Here is a 23,501-nt window from a genome sequence, read left to right as displayed (position 1 = left end):
TGAATAATGGCACCCTACAGATTCCTTATGGTTTTCTGCTGTCCTGACGTCAAACCTGGACTCATTAATGGACAATGCCATCAGGCCTCACCCCCACCCTCTCTGTGTTTGATTTCACTCCTGAAAAAGTAAAAAGGACCTCTACACTAGGAACAAAGCTGCTCTTTCACTGCTCGTAGGGCAGAAATTACAGAGTGTTCACATGGCTAATGTGTTGGTGCCATTGACACTCATGATTGGGATCTAGCTTGAGTTTGAGTAATGATAGTAATACTCTTTTCCTCCAGCAATACAAATTATGATTTTAACAGTTTGCTGCTCAGGTGTATGAATGCTGTGATGGGAGGCTGATGGATGCAGAGTGGGAGCACTGGCCTGACTGGATTTGAATCTGAATGGTGTACTGTAACCAGACTGCCTGGACTTTGCTTCAAAGAGGAGGGGGAGGAGGCCCCGGCTGCGCCTGTATGCCCGGAGTTTCAGCACTTGTCCCTGTTTTCCATGTTTAGAGTTTTCCATTTTTAGGCTATTTATCCACAGTCTTTGGAACGAGGTGTGTCTACAAGTTGGGCTATTAATGCTGGACCCAGAGTGAGGTAAGATGACCAAACTGTTAGACTCAAGCCCTACGCTGGAAAACTGTCATCAACCTGAAGAAGCAGCTTTGTAATGCAGTGACATAAGAATAACGGTAAACTGTGAGTTATTCATGCACCTGTGGCTGTTACAGGCACATTATAATTGTAATTCTGTCGTCTCTAAGCACGCACACACACACACACACACACACACATCATGGATCGATGACAGAGTTTCGGTTCAATCCTTGGGGATCAGGAGACATTTAACTTTATTCATAAGCTCCTTTCACTGCAAAGGCCACCTTAGACAGTGCTGTTGTCTGAGAGTTGCATGACACAGAATAAACCAGTTTGCTTTGTCTTCACCTCTCTGTGTATGTACGCCACTTTGCTGAGACTGAACTAAAACTGAGCACTCAAATAGAGCCTTGAGTGCTCAAATTGAGCAGAAAGCACTGTATAAGTACCAGGCCACCTAACATGTAACAGCTTTGTAGGAGGTGGTGATCTGTGAGTTAGCAGATCCCCTGTGGAAACAATCCAAACCTTCACACTCTACCAGCTGAGTTATACCGACTCTTTCTCAGGCAGAACATCACACCGTAATATTTCCCAAAGAGAAGAAAGGCCAACATGCAAAGAAAAAGCAAAGCTTACAAAAATACCTGCGCATGTGGATTGGGCCTCAATTTATGCATGTGTGCCCTAACAGAGAAACGGTGAGACACTATAGTCTCTCATGTGGTGATTAAAAACACATTTGTATGGAGCAGCTGCTGTTGGTGACGCACTGGAGATCAGTCGGCAGGTGCAGATGGCACAGTGCACAGAGACCATGCCTGAGTCCAACTGAACGTGCTGGGCCCACCTTATCAAATGGTCACTGTACTCTACGAACTGGACTCTGCAGGTCAAACGCCCTTGTGCACTCAGATCAGCTGATCTGGGAGAGGGCGCTGCTCTGGTGGAGATCAGCAGGTTGTCTCATTGACCACAGTACAGATCACCTAGTGTGAGTCACTCTTTGTCTGTGCTGGTTCTAGCTACAACTGACCATGTCTTTGGTACTGGTTCAGTCCAGAACCAGGAGCCTCAAACCTTTTGAATTTGACAAACTGGAGAATAAATTTCACATTAATTTTTTTTAAATCACAGTTTCAGTAGAGCGGCTTTAGTTTGCAACTCCTCCTTGTTTTCCTGTGTTAAAGGAAATAGCCATCAGTGTTTCAGCAGGGAAGCCCTTATGAAGCTTTTTTTAGCGTTTGTTCATTTTTTAGTTGTATTTGTTTTATTCATTATGTGAGCTGATATTGCATTTCAAACAAAGAGCAAAGAAAAAGCTGATAAAGCTTCACCTGTCCTAAATGAATGTTTTACTTTAACACAGACACAGCTGTTATATATGTTTGATGGGTTTCGAGCTACTTCCATTTGATCTTTTGAGACCTGAGAAGCTGTAGTCAGGAAGTCTGCCCTCCAGTGCTTTTGTTAGAAACCCCCCCTGGAGAACTTCTCCTGGAAGCAGAGCCTGTTTATTTTTGCTTGCTATGTGGAAGAGTGGAACTACAACAAATCTCTTGTTGGAGTCTAAAATTTAATCCGGTCAAACAGAACAAGTTAAATTTGATGTTTTGTGTTTATTTTTGGATTTTTTTAGGAACTGAGTAGTTTACAGCATCAAGCTTAAAAGGAAAAACAAACACCGGCATGAAGTGACTTTGGCCAAGGACTCTGTAGTCCACAGGAACACAAAGTGTTTAGTCAGTGGGAGAACATTTACTAAAAGAAAACTATGTGCACACCACATCAAAATAAAAGGAAACGTTTTATTTCACATTTGTGTGATCAATAGATCCCCAGTTTGATCCCGGGAGGAGTCCAAAACAGGCAGCCCAAAGTAGCATTAGGCATCTTCTTGATCATCTTCTTAGAGGGACGCTACCAAATCTGGGTCAGGCACATTTGATGATGATTGAATTCATGTGGGGGGTTTTTAAATGCAGTGCAAAAAATAAAAATACACACACACATATATATATATATATATATATATATATATTAGGGGTGCAACGATACACAAAATTCACGGTTCGGCTTGATTCGATACTTTGGTGTCACGGTTCGATATTTTTTCGATACAAAAAAATGTTCATGCTTTTTTAATTTGTCATTTATTAAAATTATAAATATATATTTTAACTCAAAAGTACAGTTTTTAAATTTAATATTGCTGAAACAACAAAGTAATAAAAAAATAAATCTATCTGATCAAGAAATCACTTATCTTTGGAAAAGAGAGTTTATTACAGAGAAATGGCTCTTTCCAAAATAAAAGCTATACTATACGCTTCTTCTGGGCTATATTCTCAGCAGCACATTGAACATATCAGGTCCCCATAAGGAGAATCATGTGCTAACAGCTGTCTAAATGACTCGGTTAAGTTTGTAGCATGCATGCTTGTTGTTTTTGTCTGCTTCCACTTGTCTTTGCACTAGGATGATGTCGGCGTAAATGTGCAGTCATATTCATTGTGTTCCCACTAGTGCTGTCAACACGTTAACGAGCAAACTGCGCTAACGCAGTAGTTCCCACCCATGTAATTGAGCATTGCGTGGCACATCCAACATACTGTTTTACTTTAGTCCATGACGCGCTTACCTTCAGGGTCATACGTCACATGAAAACCAAAATAGTTCCAAACGGCAGATCTGAATGAGGGTGGGGGAGGTTCAATTTGCCATGTTGCAAGGAGAGCTTAACTTCTGTCTCGCTAGCTTTCCCTGCGCTCAGTGAATCTGTGTTCGACTACTCCGCCTAGGCTGCACTGTCGAGCGCAGATCCACTGAGCGCTCAACACAGACAGCATCGTCAGAAGGAAAGTTGATCAAATAAATTTAAAATTTTGTATTGTTCGATACGTATGCGTACCGAACCGAAAGCACTGTATCGAACGGTTCAATATCGTTACGAGTATTGTTGCACCCCTAATATATATATATATATATATATATATATATATATATATATATGTATATATATATATAAATATGTAGAAGGAAGGAGGCCAGGGACTAGTGAGTGTCAGCACCACAGTCCAGGATGAGACAACAAACATCCACCAATACATCAGGAAGATGGCCCCAACTGACCGCGTGCTCAGTGAATACCTCAGGCAGCAGAAACTCAAGAAAGAAGAGGAACCATCATGGAAGGACAAGCTCCTGGTATGTACCACCAGCAGATAGCAGAGGTGACTGACATTCAGAAATCCTACCAGTGGCTGGACAAAGATGGACTGAAAGACAGCACAGAGGCACTAATCATGGCAGCACAGGAACAAGCTCTGAGCACAAGATCCATAGAGACTGGGGTCTATCACACCAGGCAAGACCCCAGGTGCAGGCTGTGTAAAGATGCCCCTGAGACAATCCAGCACATAACAACAGGGTGCAAGATGCTAGCAGGCAAGGCATACATGGAACGCCATAACCAAGTGGCCGGCATAGTATACAGAAACATCTGTGCCAGGTATGGCCGCGAAGTCACGAGGTCAACATGGGAGACGCCTCCAAGGGTGGTGGAGGATGACCGAGCTAAGATCCTGTGGGACTTCCAGATACAGATGGACAAAATGGTGATGGCTAACCAACCGGACATAGTGGTGGTAGACAAACAGAAGAAGACGGCCGTAGTGATCGATCCCAATAACAGCAACATCAGGAAGAAGGAACACGAGAAGCTGGAGGAGTACCAAGGGCTCAGAGAAGAGCTGGAGAGGATGTGGAGGGTGAAGGTAACGGTGGTCCCAGTGGTAATCCGAGCACTCGGTGCGGTGACTCCCAAGCTAGGCGAGTGGCTCCAGCAGATCCCAGGAACAACATCAGAGATCTCTGTCCAGAAGAGCGCAGTCCTGGGAACAGCTAAGATACTGCAGGACCCTCAAGCTCCCAGGCCTCTGGTAGAGGACCCGAGCTTGAGGGATAGATGGAGACTGTTTCCTAAATCTAAAAATACTTTTTAATGTGTCATCATGACAGTGTAGTCACAGTTTTGTCAGCCAATATATAATTTTAAACATCCAGCTACCTTCCCGTTAAAATGAGATTGGGTAGTTAATCTGTTTATGGTGTTTGTCACAGAGCTGCGTGTCCTGTGGAGGACAGAGCAGACCTTCTTCTGCTGGGCCAAAATCACAGCTAATGAAACACAAGTTCCCTCAGCCAGACCACTGCTGGGTCCACTCCCAGAGTCACTGATTACTCTATCAAGGCACTACTGTTGAGACATGTGTCCCCACCCTTTACAAGAAGTCTTATAAGTGTTTTGTATGACTTTCTGACCCCAAACTCATTGAAGTGGGCCAAACAGGATGTGTTTACAGGTAGTGGCAAAATAGCTTAAAGCTACTCTAGCTTCTTCATAAAGCGAACCCTTTGGATAACTAGCACAATTTGCACCTGTATTTATTTTTATTTTATTTCTTTTTTTCTAGTATATGCAAAAAATATAAATGAGGAAGTCACTCTACCTGTTTAGACACAGGCACAGTAATGAATAAACATAAATGATTTCAGGTAATTTTATAACGATATCACTAATGGCTACCGCAGACCTGATTATTCACAAATACGTTTCTGACCTGGTATTTTGTTTCGGCCATAAATGGCTGCATGTTTGGAAGAAAGGGTGGAGTGCTAAGCTATTAGCTGATGCTAACAATGGTTAGCAAGTGGTGCATCCATGTAGGGTGCATGCACAGACACACATAAACAGAGTAGCTAAGTAAGATACAAATATAATGCTTAACTTTCACTCACCAAAAAGCAGAAATCTTCTTCCACAATATGTCAAATATTTGTTCTATAATTCATTTTAAAAAATCAACCAACAGCAGGCCCAGAGCCGCAATTTCATGGAAAAAGGCCTAGAAAACAGCTGTTAGCTAGTCTACACCCATCAAAGTGGTCACAGCTAAACCAATAAGCTTAACCAGTATCCAAATGGTAGACTTGTGAACTTTTGGGACAAATGAAATATCTTACCTTGTGTTATCTCGTAAAAAAAAAATTCACCCGTTGAACAGTTTAAGAGGAAAACTACCTACTGAGGAGTGTTTGACATTTTAATACAAGAGTCTATGGGAACTGGTTCACTTTCCATTGGTTCACTGCGATGGCCAGAATCCTTATAAGAATATTATAATGAAATTATAATAGAACAGATGGTTAATTGGTGGTTCTGAACAACAGTCAGTTAGTGGAATTAAACTTCTGAGGTGTCAGATATTTAAATCATTATTGGGGGATTTTTTAATGCTCATTTCAAGATATCATCTCTATCAGTGATGAGCTGAAGCTTATTGTTGCAATCAACTTGTGCTGTGATCTCCAAATCCACGGTAGGATACACTGATCGTGTTTTTCTAATAAAAAGAGGAAATCCATCATCTCGTTCAGCGACTTGAAGACAGGAAGCACAGCAGCAGCAGGCTGGTGTCCAGCGGCACAAAGACTGGATCTACATTCATAATGAAACCTCTTGACGTGCGCTGACCTACTGCTGTAAGTCACAGAGAGTGTAACGCCCCTGACTTCGGCAAATGGAAGCCATATGAGGGTGGAGGGCAGCAGAGGCCTCCTCACAGAGGGTCTTTGTGGCAGACGCTCGTAGTAGTGAAAGAGAATACGATCATTTAGATTTATTTGAGTGAATGTGTGACAAAAGATGTCTCTTCACCTGACAGCCCGTTTTACTCTATACACTGACAACTAAAAGGTAGTTTTATTTTTTACCAGCAATATTTGTGGATGTGGGCGCCCCCCACTCCTCTGCACGTTCGCTTACAGAAGAGCCTTGTTACCACCCTGTTGAGCCTGCTGCTAATAAAATGCTCTTTTCATAGCAGTCCTCTGCAACCGCCCATTGGCCTGCACACAAGTATGTAACCGAGTATCCCGTGGTTACAGGGTCCTGTCTGCACACAGTGGCTCAGAGAAACACTGACGTCAAAGCTGGTCCTCACATCAACAGCAGCAGCAGCGGCAGGACGGAGGTTTTGTTCCAAGAGTGCAGGGTCACCTTTTAAAAAGGCTGAACCTCTGAAATGAAGGGATTAAACATCTCTAATTCCTGGAAGGTGTTTTTAAAAGCCTTGAATTCAAGCTGAAAGTCTGCACTTCAATCACACCTTGATTGATTTAAAATTCACTGCGGTGGTGCACAGAAGCAAAATTACAAAAAGTTCATACTTTTAAAAAAAACATATATGGTTTTAGATCATCTGCTGTATGTCCTCCTGTCCTGACTCCTGTTGGGTTTCATGCTTGATACCTTCATTCAGCAGCCTTATGTGGAATTTCCATGTTCTCCATGAGCCTGGACAGTCTGAGCAGTCCAATGCTCAGACTGACTACACAAAGTTGTGAGTGTGAAGGAACAAAGTTTTATTTCAGTACCTCAGAAAGTATAAGGCCAGCTGACGCTAGATCCCATCAGCAGTAAGTGCTGTAGAACAAGACACTGACCTCCACAAGCTATAAGAACCACAGAATATGAAAATTATATTAAATATTAGTACTTTTTTTTTTTTTTTTTTTTTAAACAAAATCAATTAAAAAAGAGACAAATGTTAAAAAAGCCCTGGTGCATGTGGCTTGCCAACCCAGCCAGACTCATGAGAAAGCAGCCTGTGGCTTCGGTGGTCCTGCTGGATTCAGAAACCAGCTTCCAAGATTACAGAGGAACAGGTATTTGCTAGATACTAAAACCTTGTAAACCTTGCCAATCACAAAGGGTTTTCCAGTTTTCCACTCGTAGATCAAACATGTTTGTCACTTTGTATTATCAGCCCACAACAGGCACCCAAAGGGCCTTTCCTAGAACCCTCCGTTAGGACAGGAACTGAAGAAGATCATTCTTTTTCCCATTCCCGTTTGTGAAGTTGAGGCCTGAGGTCGAGGCTTACTGCTCCCAGTAGTTCTCCTCTGTGTTCCTGCCTGTTGACCTGAGACCTGAAGTTTAGGGTGGGACCTTTAGCCAAAACTCACCTTCTTCCTCTTTGCCCTTACCAGCTCTGTGCAGCTCTCTTTCATGCTTCTCATTATGGAGGAGTAAAAAGTTTGGATTCCCAGCAGTCCTCTTTCCCATTCCTGCTTTTTGAAAAGCAGAGGTCTGGGGTTGAGGGAGCAGCCTCCTCTAATCTCTGTCCACAAAAGGTACCAGTGGAGTGGGGAAAAGACTGCCAACAAGAGTAGTGACAGGAGCACGTAAGGCTACTCTCCTGCTGGAAGTCTTCTTCTGTGACAAGAGAAAGAGGCTGACCTTTATAGAATAGAATAGAATAGAATAGAATAGAATAATCTTTTAATTGTCCCACAAGGGGAACTTTGGGTGTGACAGCAGCAAGAAAGACACATATACAAAGAAACAGGACACAGAACAGAAACATACACAATTTTTACATATTTACATCAAGGACAATGGTTAACAAAAACAGAGTACTGTACCGTTATTAAATTAAATAAAGTTAAATACAGATAAGAGGCAACCCCTGGTTATAGTGTGAATCGGTTGATAAAATAGTGCCAAGTTACAGCGCTGATGTAAACATCTATGTTTGTTGGGAGCAGTTCTGATTGTACAGTCTGACAGCTGCAGGGAGGAAGGACCTGCGGAAATGCTCCTTCATGCATCGAGGATGCAGCAGTCTGGCACTGAAGCAGCTCTGCAGTTCAGCAGCATTTACATGCATGGGGTGGGAGACTCTGTCCATCAGAGATGTTATTTTGGCCAGAGTCCTTTTAAGTCCTCATCCATGGAGTTTTACCCAGAATCCTCACTGGTCCAGTAAAAATAACCACTGCTTCAAAAATTTAATACTATAGTAAATATCACATAATATTTCAATCTTATCAGACAGACTAACTAACTGTTTTGAAATTCTAAAAAACATTTGCCTCCTCCTCTTAAGCTCTGGAAAAAAAAACATAAAATGTGTTCATTAAGGTGAAAAAACTTTAAGATAATTGACAAAAGTATTTGCTGGTCTGCCTTCACACACATATCAACCTGAGCGACATCCCCTTCTTAATTCATGGGGTGTAATATGATTTATTGGCATCATCGCTAGAGGACGCTAACGATCCTTTTTTTTCGTTGGGCTCAGTGTCCCTCATTGGCTCACGTGATTTGTTTTTACGTTACGCCTCCCAGGAAGTTCGCTTTTCTGATTGGCTGATTCACACGCTCATCGGCCTACGTCAACCTGAGAAAAATAAAAAGATTGGTTTCACATGCAAACTGTCAAGGGACGGAAGAGAGCCGATGGCAGTGGTAAATCTTCCAGTAACACCGTGAGTTCACACTTTTGTCCTGAAGCCCTGAGAACGGGAACGTGCTTGGCATGTAGCTGGTGTTAGGCGTTACCACCGATAGTTGCCGGGCTGGTTGGACTGTGCTTCAGATGCAGACAGAATGGCCTTGGGGAGACTTGTTTACATTGGCGAGCCAGTTAGCTGAATGCTAACATTAGCTAAATGTCAAAATGAGAAATGTAACGGCACCTAACGATAATTTCTTCGCCGAGTGAGGCTTTTGTATTCAACCAGCTTTCGCGGTTTGGGGTTTAAATGTGGATATTAATAATGAGTCACGTTTATGTAGCCTACATTTCGGGACAACAAGTCCTTTTGGCATACAAAGGTATTTAAAGTCGGACCCTTACATGTCAGGGGTCGTTCATGTGAGCTGTCCGTCAGTTGGCTCTCTCCCGCCTTGGGTGTTATATTCATGTAGTTAAACCCATCAGGCCTTCTTCCAACTCGAACCCGAGCCACTAAAACGTCTTTCTCCATGCTAATAATGCAATCTCTTCACGTAGTTAGTATCACTGTGTTTAGCTGTGTCGGTAAAGCAGGGGCGAGCAGGTTGTTTTTACTGACTCACAGAACCAAGAACCGGTTTGGTGGAGCCCACTGTAAACAAGAAAACTATATTCAAACATATTACTTTCATTCAAATTGATTTTCGATATCCTGTGCTGTGCCCTTGTAACGATGATATTACATGAAAAGGGGCGCTGGAAATAGTTTTGTATACATACTTTCTCCACTATTGTGCAAAACTGGTATTTAAATCATTGAGGAACAAAGTAGCAACACTGCAGTGGAAAATTACAGCGTTAAGCAGAACTGCATTAATACAAGTACAGTGTAAAGTAAATGCTGAGCGAGCTATTTGCCAGTATAATCTTGGATCACAGGTCAGCAAAATAATAATTTGAAAATTATTCGAGTGGAGCACAAAGTACAACATATACTCACAAAATACAGTAGAGTAGAACTGTAAGTGTATCTAAGGTGTACTTTAGTACAATACCCGACTAAATGTACTTGTCTCATTAAATATGTCTAATGTGATACTGAAATTCATTTGTTTAGGTCAGAGCAGCAGCTGATGGTGGGTAAATCATCTAATAGCTTGTCTATAAACTGAAAACATGACCTGACAAAGGTCTAGTTTCCCCTGACAACAGACTGGCACGAACGACATCGTGTTTATTATCAGTTATTACAAAGAAAAGCATCAACTTCTCATATTTCACTAGAAGGGACCAAGAAATATTTTTGCTCTTTTTTCTTCTTTTCAGAAATTGAACATCAGTATTGTTTGCTGTACTTCAAGTGTCACCTGTTTAAGACATATTGGTTTATTCTTTTTTTTATAGGCTAACTTATTGGTAATACAATCAGTGTTGCTAAGCAGCAGTTTATCTCAAAGCTTCCATACATAACCATCTGCTGACCGCAGGGGGTGAAGATTTGTCAGGAAATTTTTCAATTTATCACGCCCGCTCAAAAAATAAATAAAACCAAGTCAAGAGGAGAACATTTGCTCCCTTTATAGAGAAGAAAGGAAGGTTTATATTCTCTTCAGCTGTGTTGCTATCAGCAACATCAGCATTTGGCAGTAAAAAGTATCTACACACAGTCTTAGGCTTACAATGTCGTTTAAGTGGTGTGAACCTCCACTGTCGAGTGCCTTGGCTCCCCGTTAAACATTTAAAGGAAGCTGGAAACTCACTGATATGAAAAGAGTTTTATCTAAACAGATTGGGGAGTCTCTAATTTTGGGAAATCCCGAAAATTAGGAAAATGGCAACTATGAAGAAACATAATAATGCTGAATTGAATTCTTTTGTTGGTTGCTTTGTTGAATTTGAGCCAGCTTCCTCCTCCCAGCCGGAGTTGGTGGTGCAGCGTTATCTGTAAAGTACTTGCATCAGTATTAGAATTGCTCTGAATAATCTATTAATGACTTCAGTTCATTGCCCCAAAAACAAAAAGCAACAACAGTATTTTTTTTTATCTTTGTAGATTTAAAAACGAAGCGTATTCCCAGGCTTAAAGCTTTCCTACATGTTTTTTTAATATTCGGGGTCTTTACATATCACTGGGAATGATTTGGAGCGTTCTTTTTATACAGGATCATTATAGACAGTCCTGTTTCAGGCCGTAGAAATGGACTAGTTAAGGAAAATTGTCAAATAATCAGTAATGAAAACTAAAGCTCTGTCACATTTAAAAACCTGTGTAAAATGAGGGGCAGCAGGGTTCAGCTCACAGCAGCTCGTTGTTAAACTGTGGAATTTAAACTAAGACTAAATCACCTCAATAGTCTTATGAAAAAAACGAAGGACTTGATGACCTTGGTGTCCTCAGTGGGAACTGCAGCCCTGCTGGTAGCTGGAGTAAGCAGGTGAAAGGAGCAGATTAATGCTCAGGCTCTCACACACTCATCCACTTTGGTATGAAATCAGTTTAATTTAAATAATGAAAGCGTGAGAGTGAATTTCAGCAGAAATGCAGTATTCATCAAAACAGGCTCGACAGGTGCTGCAGTCATGCAAAGCTGTCTTTGAAATGTATATCTGAGTACCTCTGTGAGTACCTCTGTGTATCTGTGAGTATCTCTGTGTATCTGTGAGTATCTCTGTGTATCTGTGAGTATCTCTGTGTATCTGTGAGTATCTCTGTGTATCTGTGAGTATCTCTGTGTACCTGTGAGTACCTCTGTGAGTACCTGTGAGTATCTCTGTGTATCTGTTTGTGGATTATTATCTTAATATTTCATGTGTAAAATGTTCAAAGATTGTCCCTATTTCTCAATTAGCTTTATTTTTGTAACAGTACACAGCTCAGTTTATTATTATTATTATTATTATTATTATTATTATTATAAAACATTACAAGAACACCCAGAAAATTGTGATTTTGTTTTTTACCACATGTCCACAAATATATATTTAAAACCAGTACCCAGTATATTTTTCAATATAAGAAATGCTCTGAACACTCAGTTCAAATGCTTCTTTTTTCTTGAATGTTCTATGTGATGTCAGTAAGAGCTGATATTCCTTATATGGTCATCTGGGTTCACCCTGCTGTTTTAAAGTTTCCAATTTAAAAAAGAAAAAGCTGTTGGATGGTGCAGGCAGATTAAACAGCGTGTTTAAGATGGTGGCAAACTGAAGGGCATTATTACCATCACATTATGTTCCAGTGAAGATCAGTATCCATTAGTATGGATTCCATAGTATGGTATACTATAATATAGTATTCCATGGAATCCATTAGTATGGATTATTGTGAGCATGCAGAACAACTCCAGGGGAGTCCGAGCTGCAAACGAGCTGTCCCTAAAACGATTGAACAACAACAAAATCTCTGTGGCGTTCTGCTTGCTGTCGTGTTAATTAATGAAAGCCGTTACGTAAGAGCAGTGAGTTTTCAGGTCACTGGAGGCTTAAAATAAACAACCACACTCTGCAGAGAGAGCTTGGCCTTTTTGTGTGTGTTCCCTGACTTTGAAATCCTCAGGCATTTGTGTAATCGAGTACTGGTTCGTACTCTCATTGGGAGCCTTTGCAGCTTTTGCCTGAGTGAATGTGCCTGCTGCTGAAGTGGTTTGTTGTTCAGCTGTGTCATCTAGTGCGCCAGGGAGTAATGAGGAGTTGTGGTCTGTGGTCTGCTGACGTTCCCGTTCCCGTGACCGGCTTATGTTGGGCAGAACAGAGCTGACGGCCAGCACCAGGCTGCAGCGTCACTTTAATGTGTAATCCAGTAATGACGAGGCTAATTCTGCTTAATATCGGGTGAGATTTGGAGCGTTAGGCTTGATGTTAATTTTTCTAATAAACACAAAGTTGTTATGGAGCTAAAAGACTAAAATTAAAACATTTAAATCAAACCACTGTTTGAATATTGGGCCTGTGGGGGAATGAACAAAGGATTTAGTCAGTTTAACATGTCTGGATTCATTTAATAATCTTGTTTCAATGTTGGTTAAAAAAAAAAAAAAAAAGAGTTTCTATGTGTTTTTGCACACTCAGCAAATTGGCTTATTAGAACAAAGCTTCCAGGACATGCTGACCACCACGAAAGTGAAATGAAATCATGAGCTAAACATAGTGTGACATTTATAACAGCTAATATTTGTAACCTGGTAACAAACAGACTACAGGCAGTGCAGATGAGCATTGCTCTGCACTGTGAAGCACAATCTCATAAGTGTAGCTTTCATGTTGTGCTCTCATTCGTTGCAGGACTGTCAAGTTTGCGTACAAATGTACGACGGGACCGTCGTTACACAAGTGGAGCCGTAGCTCGTTGCTGGAGACTCTTGTGAAATACGAGCGAGCTGTTTAACACGTAAGTTTGCTGAATGAAGAATGAAATGCTCGAGTGAAGTCGTCACCACGGAGGACCGGCCTGGACCATAATTTCCTACAAAACCTTTTATGCTGGAGTGCCCTTTGTTCAGTCTCGCCTTGCCGCTCTGCCTTGCCCGCCTTCGTCCACCGGCTCTGCTGCGTCGCCCCGGCAGAGCAGTCCCATCCCTCTCCCCAGGCCTGGCTCCGGCGGCGTGTTGGTGTACGATGGCACGGCGGGATGCTGAGGGCTGCCGTGGGGGACTGTGATGTCAGAGCCCAACAGCCCGGGCGAGAGCCGGTGTGGCGCTCCCAGATTCTTCGTGGGCTGCGAGGACGATGAGAGCGAGGTCCTGGAAGATAGCATAAGGACAGATATGGAGCTGTATGAGGACGGCGAAGACACAGACTCGGTGGGTGACTCTCCCGTCACAGCTGATTGTCACTGATTAGTCAGCAGCAGGAAGCTCTAAGCTATCATGTTGTAACCATGGCAGCCGTAGTGACCAGTATATCCATGGCTTTTGACCAGTCGATTACTTCAAAATAATCAAGTCATTGATTCATTAGGACTTAGCATGACTTTGGACGTAGTGATACTTGATGCAAATATAAAATAGAGCTCTCCTTTATGTTAGGTTTTACAGTTTAGTATAATTAGCTAATTTTTTTAGCAGATGCATACATGTAAAGAGATGAAAAGTTTCTAAAAGCCACCATAGTTTGTATTTAGCTTCGATTAAATACATGTAGCTATGCATGGATTAGTGAGGTGGACGGATGCTGACAGAGGATAGAAAGTAAAGTCATCTTAGTTTCAATTTTAGAACTTAATGAAGGTCACAGAGTTGGTGATATTAAAAAAATATATAATTTAGTCTTTTTACAGATGCACTTTTAGAGAATAGATTTGCCGTTGATTTCAGTTAATGTACGTAGAGCCGAAAGTTTAACCGGCGTGCTCTCCTCTTCCTCGTTCAGCCCCCAGAGCGACAGATTGTCGTGGGGATCTGTTGCATGATGAAGAAGTCAAAGTCCAAGCCGATGACCCAGATCTTGGAGAGGCTTTGCAGGTTCGAGTACATCACTGTGGTCATCTTCCCAGAGGACGTAATCCTCAACGAGCCCGTGGACAAATGGCCCCTTTGTGACTGCCTCATCTCCTTCCACTCCAAGGGTACAGTGCCCTCCCCAACTGAAACACACATGCAAAAACACAACAGACTCGTTGTGCTTCTTGCTTCCCTGCTTCGTCACATATTGATGATGTTTGTGTGACGTAGCACACATTCTGCTGTGTTTATCATCTTATAAAGTTCCCAAGCATTCGCACACTGAGCTAAGTGGCTGTCTTATAGTGAAGATTATGGTTTAAGAGTCTGTTTCAGGTTTCTCTGCATGTTTGTGTAAAACAGGATTTCCGCTGGATAAGGCCGTGAGCTATGCCAAACTAAGAAATCCTCTGCTCATCAATGACCTGAATATGCAGTATTACATACAGGACAGGTGCGCTCTTTTACTGAAACTATCTACTTCCATCATTTGAGCTAAATACACGTGAAGAGAATCAGGATATGTGAAAATAAACAGCCAGTGCTTGTTCCTCTTTTTGTTTCTTCATTTGATTTTGACAGGAGAGAGGTGTATCGCATCCTGCAGGAGGAAGGGATTGATCTACCACGCTATGCTGTGCTGAACCGTGACCCCGATAAACCAGATGGTCAGTCTCCTGCTGATAACAAGTCACTACATATATGCACTGAGAACATTTGTGACGATGCAAAGAGTACATGTTTCAGTTAAAGGGCCTCTTTCAGGTCCCGTCAGGTCTCTGCTGGACCTTATTCCAGGAAGTAGTAACATAAATGAATGAGTTAAGGTCATATGGCTATTTGTTTTGTTGTTGTTCTTTCTGGGCAAGTATTAAGGAAAGGCTTTTAGAAGCAAGCTTAAGCATCATTTGCTCCTAAAAAGTAACTCCACAGGCTGTGGGAGTTCACCAAGGGAGTCGGGGCAGGTCTCACTTGTTGTTACAAAGTTATAGTCTGTTTCATGGTTGCCAATAACAGCGTTTCATACGTGATAAAAATGTTGCCACCATTAATTCTAAAACTTTAAAAAGCTCAGAAAAACAGCCCAAAGCTCCCATTGTCCATGCAGCATCCTTGAGTCTGTTATGTAAGGCTGTACTTGTGTTTTTTTAGCTGAAGGATAAATATAGCATCAAATTTGAAGCAGTCACAAGTGTCCCATACTGCTGTGGTATGTTAGCTCTGTCATCCAATTCCCGTTTAAACACAGTGACACAAACTCTCCTGACTGATGAACGGTCAGATGTCTTAAGTGTCCTTATCCTTGACACTAATGACTGTTTTTTAAATGAGTGATGAGTATCACGTGGTCGAAAGGGTAGAGCTGCTTCACAGGGCGCTAGAGTAAACACGGCAAGGTGGAACGTCATGTGTGTAATATTGGGTGGTAATGAAAAGAGGCTGCGTGCTAAACAGATGCATTTGATCTGTGTGTGTCTGTCTCAGAGTGCAACCTCGTAGAAGGAGAGGATCATGTGGAGGTGAACGGAGAAATCTTCCAGAAGCCTTTTGTTGAGAAGCCCGTGTGTGCCGAGGACCACAACGTCTACATCTATTACCCCACATCGGCTGGTGGTGGAAGCCAGCGACTCTTCAGAAAGGTCTCTGATTTGGCCCTTGTGGCTTTTTTTCTTTATAAATAAGCGTTCCATGCAATGTGGTTAAAGTATGGAAAGAAAGAACAAAAACGTTTTGTTGTTGCCAGAAGAATTCAAAAAAACCCAGTGTCAGAAATGGACCAATCAGAGAACACGAAACAGAGAGTGCATTTTATTGGCTGATGTATTGTGCAGTGTACAGTGCAGCAGCAAAGTATTCAATTTGTTTTTCACCTCAAAATGTTAGAAACAATAACCTGTAATGACAAATATTCACAGCCTGTTCAAGTACAGCCTCAGATCTCTTTTAGTCTGCTGTTACAAGCTCAGCGCGTTTTCGGGCAGTTTCTCCCATTCTTCTTTGCAGAACTTCTCAGACTCCATCAGGTTGGATGTGGAGCGCTGGTGCACCTTCATAGATGTTCAGTCGGGCATTCATAGAGTGGTCCTGGAGCCACTCCTTTGTTATTTTGGCCATGTGTTCAGGGTCGGTGTCTTGTTGGCAGATCAACCGTTGCCTGAGTCTGAGCCAGAACCACCACCATCACTGCACAGTTATTTATGTGCACGTAGCAGCCTGGGTTGGTTCCATTCACAGCCCTTCCCCTAAACAGCACCCCAACTCATGACACACTCTTGGTATAAGTGAAGCCCAGCCTACACAGCCATTTTTCTCTGCTTCCCCTCTGCTGGAGGTGCATGTTGGTCGCTTTGGATGGGTGGTGGGGGGAAGAGCTAAAGAACTTAAATTGGACCACTTAGACATATGTCAGCGAGTGCCGAGGCCTGCAGTCCCTCCATGGATACTTCCTGAAGCAGCTGTAGATTTTTCTTCATTGCACCAGAAGATTAACCAGGCTACATACAGACTGGTCACTCGAAAGCATTCACAGACCTGTGCTTGGAGGGGACGTAGCCCAGCTCCCCCTGCTGGTTGACCCTACGTGCCTGCCACCACTCGTCGTCGGTGCTGTTGATCACGTGGAAGACCTCGCCAAAGTTAAAGTCCAGCGCCTGCGACAGCACGCCGCAGTCCCACTGCTTATCGTAGTCGAAGAGCGCCCTGTAACACACACAGCACGCCATGGAGAACGCCGCTCATCGCCTCTGTGGACCTCAGGAGGTCATGTGACCACCTCAGACTGTCAGCTGACTGGGAGTCATTTAAATTTAGAACATCTGGAGTCAGAAGTTGTTCCAGGAGTTCTCTGTGTGTTCTTCACACACTTCGGACCGACAAACACAGACACACACAGTCCTGTTTTCATATCTTAGTGAGGACATCAATTGACATATTACTTACCCTAACCATCAAAAATGAAAGCGTACCCATAACTGTGACCCTAAAACCACATTGTGAGTCTCAAACATGTCTTCATAGTCCCCATGATGGCTGTTGGTCCCCACAAGCATAGTAGTATTTAAATTTTGGTCCTCACAAAGATATATAAACATGTACACACACACTATGTATTTGTATTAAATGTATAGTAATTATTCACTAAAAGTTATGAATTCTAAACTGTACAAATACAGCTTATTACAGCTCATACAGCGCTTTTCTACTCACTCACAGTGCTTTATGCAACGTGTGCATTCACCCAAGCACATTTTCTTTCTAGCTCACATTCACACACATTCATACTCTGATGGATGCATCCATCGCTGAATCTAGATGGTTGATGGTTAAACTGGTTATGGACAAATCAAGTGTGTGATCATGTATGAGTTGTATAGTTTTAATGTTTTATTTGGGAACAGAATGGTGTGTATGTGTAAGTTTGGTGATGGAGTTTTTATTATGAATGAATGATGAATTTTTATGAATTATTATGTCTATTTTTTTATGTTTAAGGACAACAGATGGAAATTAGCCTTTGGCTATAATCTGGCATGTTTACATTCATGTAATTTTTTTTTTTTTACATTTATGTTCATTAACATGCACTGTCCTAAATAAATAAATAAATAAAATGTTAGAAAACTGTTTAAATATGCAAACGGCCTGAACCCAGCCGGGCTCCGCGGGGCGTGAGAAAGGCGGGGATCGGCTTCGACACTCGCAAACGGCTTCTGCCATTTCCTGCTTGCAGGAGGTGAGGTCAGCCCCGCCTGAGTATGTTTGACACCCATCCAGAAGAAGCAGAAGGGATGGAGATGTTTCCCTAAGATTTTCAACCCTCAAGGACCTGGACTGGGCCAGTGAGCGACGTCTTAGGGGAGCTGTAGCTCATGGTGGGAGTGAAGTACCTCTAGCTGAAAGGCTAAGGTTCTTCTCTTAATGATATATAGCAGGGGTCCCCAACTCCAGGCCTCGAGGGCCGGTGTCCTGCAGGTTTTAGATGTGTCCTTGATCCAACACAGCTGATTCAAATGGCTAAACGACCTCCTCAACATGTCTTGAAGTTCTCCAGAGGCCTGGTAATGAACTACTCATTTGATTCAGGTGTGTTGACCCAGGGTGAGATCTAAAACCTGCGGGACACCAGCCCTCGAGGCCTGGAGTTGGACTGCTATACAGGGTTCATATGGGTGCTTGAAATCCTTGAATTGTAATATTGTCTTTTCAAGGTTTGAAAAGTGCTTGAATTTCAGATGTGGTGCTTAAAAGTGCTTGAAACTGTATTTCATTCACCACAAATAACTATCTGACCGAATAGTTTTCATATCAGACAGAGAAATAAGATGAGTCGCAAAGTCTAAAAGCAAAATTTCTCCGCCTGGGCTGCCGAGCGCTTCTGCAGATCAGTCTGTTTCAATGTGTGACCCCACCCCTCCCCGCACAGCCTGTCCACAGATTCATGGTGATGTAGCTACTCCTTTAACTGTTTGCTGTCTTTGCTTTGTTTGGTGTTTGTAGACATGGTTTATATGAGATTTTATCTGAGATTCAGAGGTTTCTGTGACACTACTCGTGTCAGCACTTTCTGACCTCGTGTTATAACAGATTGAACATGATCCTTCTCCCTTTTGCCCCCATTTTTGGGGGCGTGGGTGCTTAACTAGTTAAAAAACAAACATCTGTCTCCTATTTTTTTTGTGTCACACAGGAAAGACGCCTCAATATCTGATGAGAAGACTTCTTAATTTAGCCTTGCTGTGTATTATTGTGGTGCTTGGTGCAGATTTGTTCACATTTTCAAATCTTAATTTTTAAGAGAAATGTGTTTGAGTTTGTACACTAGCGAGTGCATATTGCACCATTTCCTTTTTCAGTTTTTGTCTGTGGTGCATTTTTCAGTTTTAACAAAATTGGAACAAAGGACATTTAAGTCGACGTGAAATGATTTAATTTTGACATGGCCTTACTGGGGTGATGCTAAGTGAAACATGCATTCTTTTTTTTGGGTAATGTGCTGGAAAAGCTTGAAAATGGACCTTGAAAGTGCTTAAAGTGCTTGAATTTGACCCTGAAAAATGCGTATGAACCTTGGATATGGGACTACTGCTGCTCATCAGTAATTGCATTGTCTTTGATCCACAGCAGCATTGTCAAACACAGTGTGGCCTTTAATTTAGAGTTTGATGGGTTTTATGGAAACCATGCAGAGGTGAACCTCATAAACAGAGAGCGGCCGCTCAACGACTCTCTGGGTTTTGTAGATTGGGAGCCGGAGCAGCGTCTACTCGCCAGAGAGCAGCGTGAGGAAGACGGGCTCTTACATCTATGAAGAGTTCATGCCAACAGATGGCACAGATGTTAAGGTAGAGTATTTGTCACAGAGTACATGGTAGATAAAATATGTGCAAAGAACACTTTGTTAATGCTAATAAAGCACCTGTAGAAAGGATTTCATCAACTGTCACGTTAATCCACATTAACCTGAACTGTGCTGGTGTGTTCAGTAAAACCGCTGATATGATTTAGAGGACCTCAAGGGTTTCTCTCTATCGTGGCTGTCGGGCAGCTGGAGGCACAGATCGTCTTTAGGCTTTGTGTCAATAAAGGCCTCCAGTGTAAAACTTTATCAAGTCACACGACGAGGGGACTACCCGCTTGGGTCATCTCTCAGATTTTTGTGGGTGTTTTCATTTCACGTCAGGTGTACACGGTGGGACCGGACTACGCTCATGCCGAGGCCCGAAAGTCTCCTGCTTTGGACGGGAAGGTGGAGAGAGACAGCGAGGGCAAGGAGGTTCGTTACCCCGTCATGCTGTCAGCCATGGAAAAACTGGTGGCTCGTAAGGTCTGCCTGGCATTCAAGGTATGTGCAGTTGATACCTTAGGTGTGTTACAGTTTTCTGGTTTCTTGTCGTGGAGTATGAACCACGTCCTCATCTGCTGTCGCTGCAGCAAACAGTGTGCGGCTTTGACCTTCTGCGGGCCAATGGACACTCCTACGTGTGCGATGTCAACGGTTTCAGTTTTGTGAAGAACTCGATGAAGTACTACGATGACTGTGCCAAGATCCTCGGGTACCACCTTTAGTTCTTTTCTCTTTTCTGGTGTTCACTGTCTCGTTCTGATCTGGTGATGGAGTCTGCGTTTCTCTGCAGGAATATTGTGATGCGTGAACTGGCTCCGCAGTTTCAGATTCCTTGGTCTATCCCTACTGAGGCTGAAGACATCCCCATTGTTCCCACCACTTCAGGGACCATGTGAGTCATAACAGGAGCAGACACAGAGGACTAGACTTATCACAGACGCCTGATTGCAGCTCGCGCTGCCAAGGCTGCCAAAACCAGTCATTAGATTTAGGGCCAATTATTTTTTTCACATACAGCCACGAAGGTGTAGGTCACTTTTTTCTCCCACTTAATCAATTCAATCGTTTAAAAATTAAATAAATAAATAAACTACATTTTATTCCATTTTTGCCTAATATAGTAAAAGTAGTTTGATAAATGCAAAAAAATAAGAAATTCTGTCACTTTTTAAAAAGCAGAGTTGCTTCTTCAGTTTAACATAATAACTGTGTGTTAGCTACAGTAGATGACAGTAAGCATGCCCCTGAGCTGAGCACGCAGCAGCACACAAACTAAAGCCAAACAGATTTCTAAAATCATCAGTGTTGGTTGAAGCGTGCGCTGCATTCAGCACATTTTCACACAGTTCGTCCTGATTGAGCCCATCACACTCCCCGAAGCTCAGCTGCATAGCAAAGGTGCTGCCTTAATTAGTTGCAGTCACTACAAGCACAGCTTTATTGAAGAAACGCATCATGTACACAGATTTATACTGATGCAACTCAAATCTCTACTCACGCTCTGCAGGATGGAACTTCGCTGTGTCATCGCCGTTATCCGACACGGAGACAGAACGCCCAAACAGAAAATGAAGATGGAAGTTCGCAACCCAATGTAGGCCTGCCTCTCTGTTAATATGCTCCTGTTTCCTGCAGGTTAAAGATCTTTGATTAACGTCTCGGATGCTTCCAGGTTCTTTGATCTGTTTGAGAAATATGGAGGATACAAAACTGGGAAATTAAAACTCAAAAAACCAAAACAACTGCAGGTAAAAGAAGAAAACAATAGCCAAGGTTTCATTTGTCATTGCGGCCTCTGTGAGGACAAAGTGTGTGTGAACATGTGTGTGTGACTTTGAACCCCGACAGGAGGTGCTGGACATCACCCGGCAGCTGTTAGCAGAGATTGGGCAGCAGAACGACTGTGAGATAGAAGAGAAGAAGTCCAAACTGGAGCAGCTGAAGACGGTTCTGGAGATGTAAGTGAGAAGCATTTTATTGACTCCTGATCTCATATTCATTTAATCTGTTTCTGGCTCAGCTCGGCAAACTGTTTGACTAAAGCAGGGGTGTCAAACATAAGGCCCGGGGCCTGCTGCCCCACCAGGTGACTTTAGAAAATGTGAAGGAGGCCTTCAAATTTTTGACTTTTTACGACTTTTTCTGCTAACATTCACACATTCACAGTAAGTAACAACAGAACCCAAGATTTGATATTACAAATTTCAGTTTTTACATTTTCTACAAGTTCAGTTTTATAATGACTGGGCAGTCTGGTCAATGAACTGGTTTCTTTCCTGTAATTTGACACATGTCATGCATTGCTAACTATAAGTATCTTTGGCTTTTTTCCCGTAACAAAGGTACGGTCACTTCTCGGGGATCAACAGAAAAGTGCAGCTTACTTACCTGCCCCATGGGCAGCCCAAGACCTCGAGTGAAGAGGAAGGTAGGAAGACAAAGACTGTTTAATGGCTTCTTCCCAAAGGAACAAGCTAAAGCTGTGTGCTGACTGCCCGCCTCTGTGGTTATTTCCAGACACTCGTAAGGAAGGGCCATCGCTGCTGCTGGTGCTGAAGTGGGGGGGGGAGCTGACCCCCGCTGGCAGAGTGCAGGCTGAAGAACTGGGGAGAGCCTTCCGCTGTATGTACCCCGGAGGACAAGGTGAGACGCACACAAGCATGTTTCCTCTGGAACATGGTGTTTACCACACGCAGTGCTGCTGGCATTGAAACTCTGAGCAATAAGCTGCTGATGGAAAAATGAACATGCTGAGACCTCAGGTCCGTGTTGTTCACTCACCAGTTACATGTTATGAAAGGTCTTAAACAGAGAAATGATTTAAAACAAGCCTGTGTGCGTGCGTGTGTGTGTGTGCGTGTCCGTGTGTGTGCGTATGTGTGTGTGTGCGTGCTTGCGTGTGCGTGCGTGCGTGCGTGCATGCATACTGTGTTTTGTAGGAGACTATGCTGGATTTCCAGGCTGCGGGTTACTGCGCCTACACAGCACCTACAGACACGACCTGAAGATTTATGCGTCTGATGAAGGCAGGGTGCAGATGACAGCTGCTGCTTTTGCAAAGGTACGCAGCATCCTGCTGTTCTAAGAGCTTCAGTCAGCACAAAATTTAATAACAGAAATAGGAAGGCTGAGGCCTTTGAGCTTTGGTACAAGCCACGGCACACACCCTCCAAATACTGGACGTGCAATAACTAGTGAAATGTGTCTGTGTGGGCAGGGTTTGCTGGCCCTGGAGGGCGAGCTGACTCCCATCCTGGTTCAGATGGTGAAGAGCGCCAACATGAACGGGTTGCTGGACAACGACAGCGACTCGCTGAGCAGCTGCCAACACCGTGTCAAAGCTCGGCTCCATGAAATCCTGCAGAAGGACAGAGACTTCACCGACGAGGACTACGACAGGGTGACTGACCAGCTGTGTTTATCGCTGACGTGCCAGAGCAGTTTGTGTGGTTATATTGGAGAGCATGTGTGGTAGTAGGGCTGCACAAATAATCCGAATCTTAATGGCAAAGTGAAAGCAAGTCGAGTATTCTGTAAGCCTGATGGTGTGGCTGAGTGGGTGAGTCTCTGCGCTGCAGTGATGATGGGAGAAACAAGAGTCTGACGTCTGGGACAAACAGGAGGTGAAGAGCTTGGTTCTACAAGCGGATCATCAGCTGCTGTCTGGAAATGTCTGGATTTAGGGCAGGTGATGTTAAGTAGGAACAAATCATATGCAAAGAGCTCTGCAGAGGTGTGCCTGCACCACAAAGCAGCACATCGACCTTATTCAGCAGCCTGACAGCACAGCAGAGACTACAGCGTGATGAACGTGCAT

At 43.0% G+C, this 23,501-nt stretch overlaps 1 protein-coding gene across 8 annotated transcripts in view; it reads left to right on the top strand.

The window, feature by feature from the left end:
• Positions 1 to 8,819: 8,819 nt before the first annotated feature.
• Positions 8,820 to 23,501, top strand: part of ppip5k1a (diphosphoinositol pentakisphosphate kinase 1a) — a 31,087-nt gene continuing 16,405 nt past the window's right edge. For all 8 annotated transcript variants that reach the window (XM_084915658.1, XM_084915568.1, XM_084915507.1 and 5 more), the window contains exons 1-17: positions 8,820 to 8,933; positions 13,184 to 13,701; positions 14,270 to 14,465; positions 14,704 to 14,794; positions 14,923 to 15,008; positions 15,826 to 15,980; positions 19,581 to 19,682; positions 20,021 to 20,182; positions 20,272 to 20,393; positions 20,475 to 20,576; positions 21,192 to 21,278; positions 21,357 to 21,432; positions 21,533 to 21,642; positions 22,027 to 22,112; positions 22,202 to 22,327; positions 22,624 to 22,745; positions 22,902 to 23,084. In XM_084915658.1, the coding sequence (XP_084771784.1) occupies positions 13,558 to 13,701; positions 14,270 to 14,465; positions 14,704 to 14,794; positions 14,923 to 15,008; positions 15,826 to 15,980; positions 19,581 to 19,682; positions 20,021 to 20,182; positions 20,272 to 20,393; positions 20,475 to 20,576; positions 21,192 to 21,278; positions 21,357 to 21,432; positions 21,533 to 21,642; positions 22,027 to 22,112; positions 22,202 to 22,327; positions 22,624 to 22,745; positions 22,902 to 23,084 (1,950 nt within the window). In that variant the 5' untranslated portion in view covers positions 8,820 to 8,933; positions 13,184 to 13,557. The remainder of the gene's footprint in view (positions 8,934 to 13,183; positions 13,702 to 14,269; positions 14,466 to 14,703; positions 14,795 to 14,922; positions 15,009 to 15,825; positions 15,981 to 19,580; positions 19,683 to 20,020; positions 20,183 to 20,271; positions 20,394 to 20,474; positions 20,577 to 21,191; positions 21,279 to 21,356; positions 21,433 to 21,532; positions 21,643 to 22,026; positions 22,113 to 22,201; positions 22,328 to 22,623; positions 22,746 to 22,901; positions 23,085 to 23,501) is intronic.

Source organism: Perissodus microlepis, chromosome 1 (genome assembly GCF_051167445.1).
Source record: "Perissodus microlepis isolate ML-2025 ecotype Zambia chromosome 1, ASM5116744v1, whole genome shotgun sequence".
Lineage (NCBI taxonomy): Eukaryota > Metazoa > Chordata > Actinopteri > Cichliformes > Cichlidae > Perissodus > Perissodus microlepis.
This window is presented reverse-complemented; position numbering and strand designations above follow the sequence as displayed.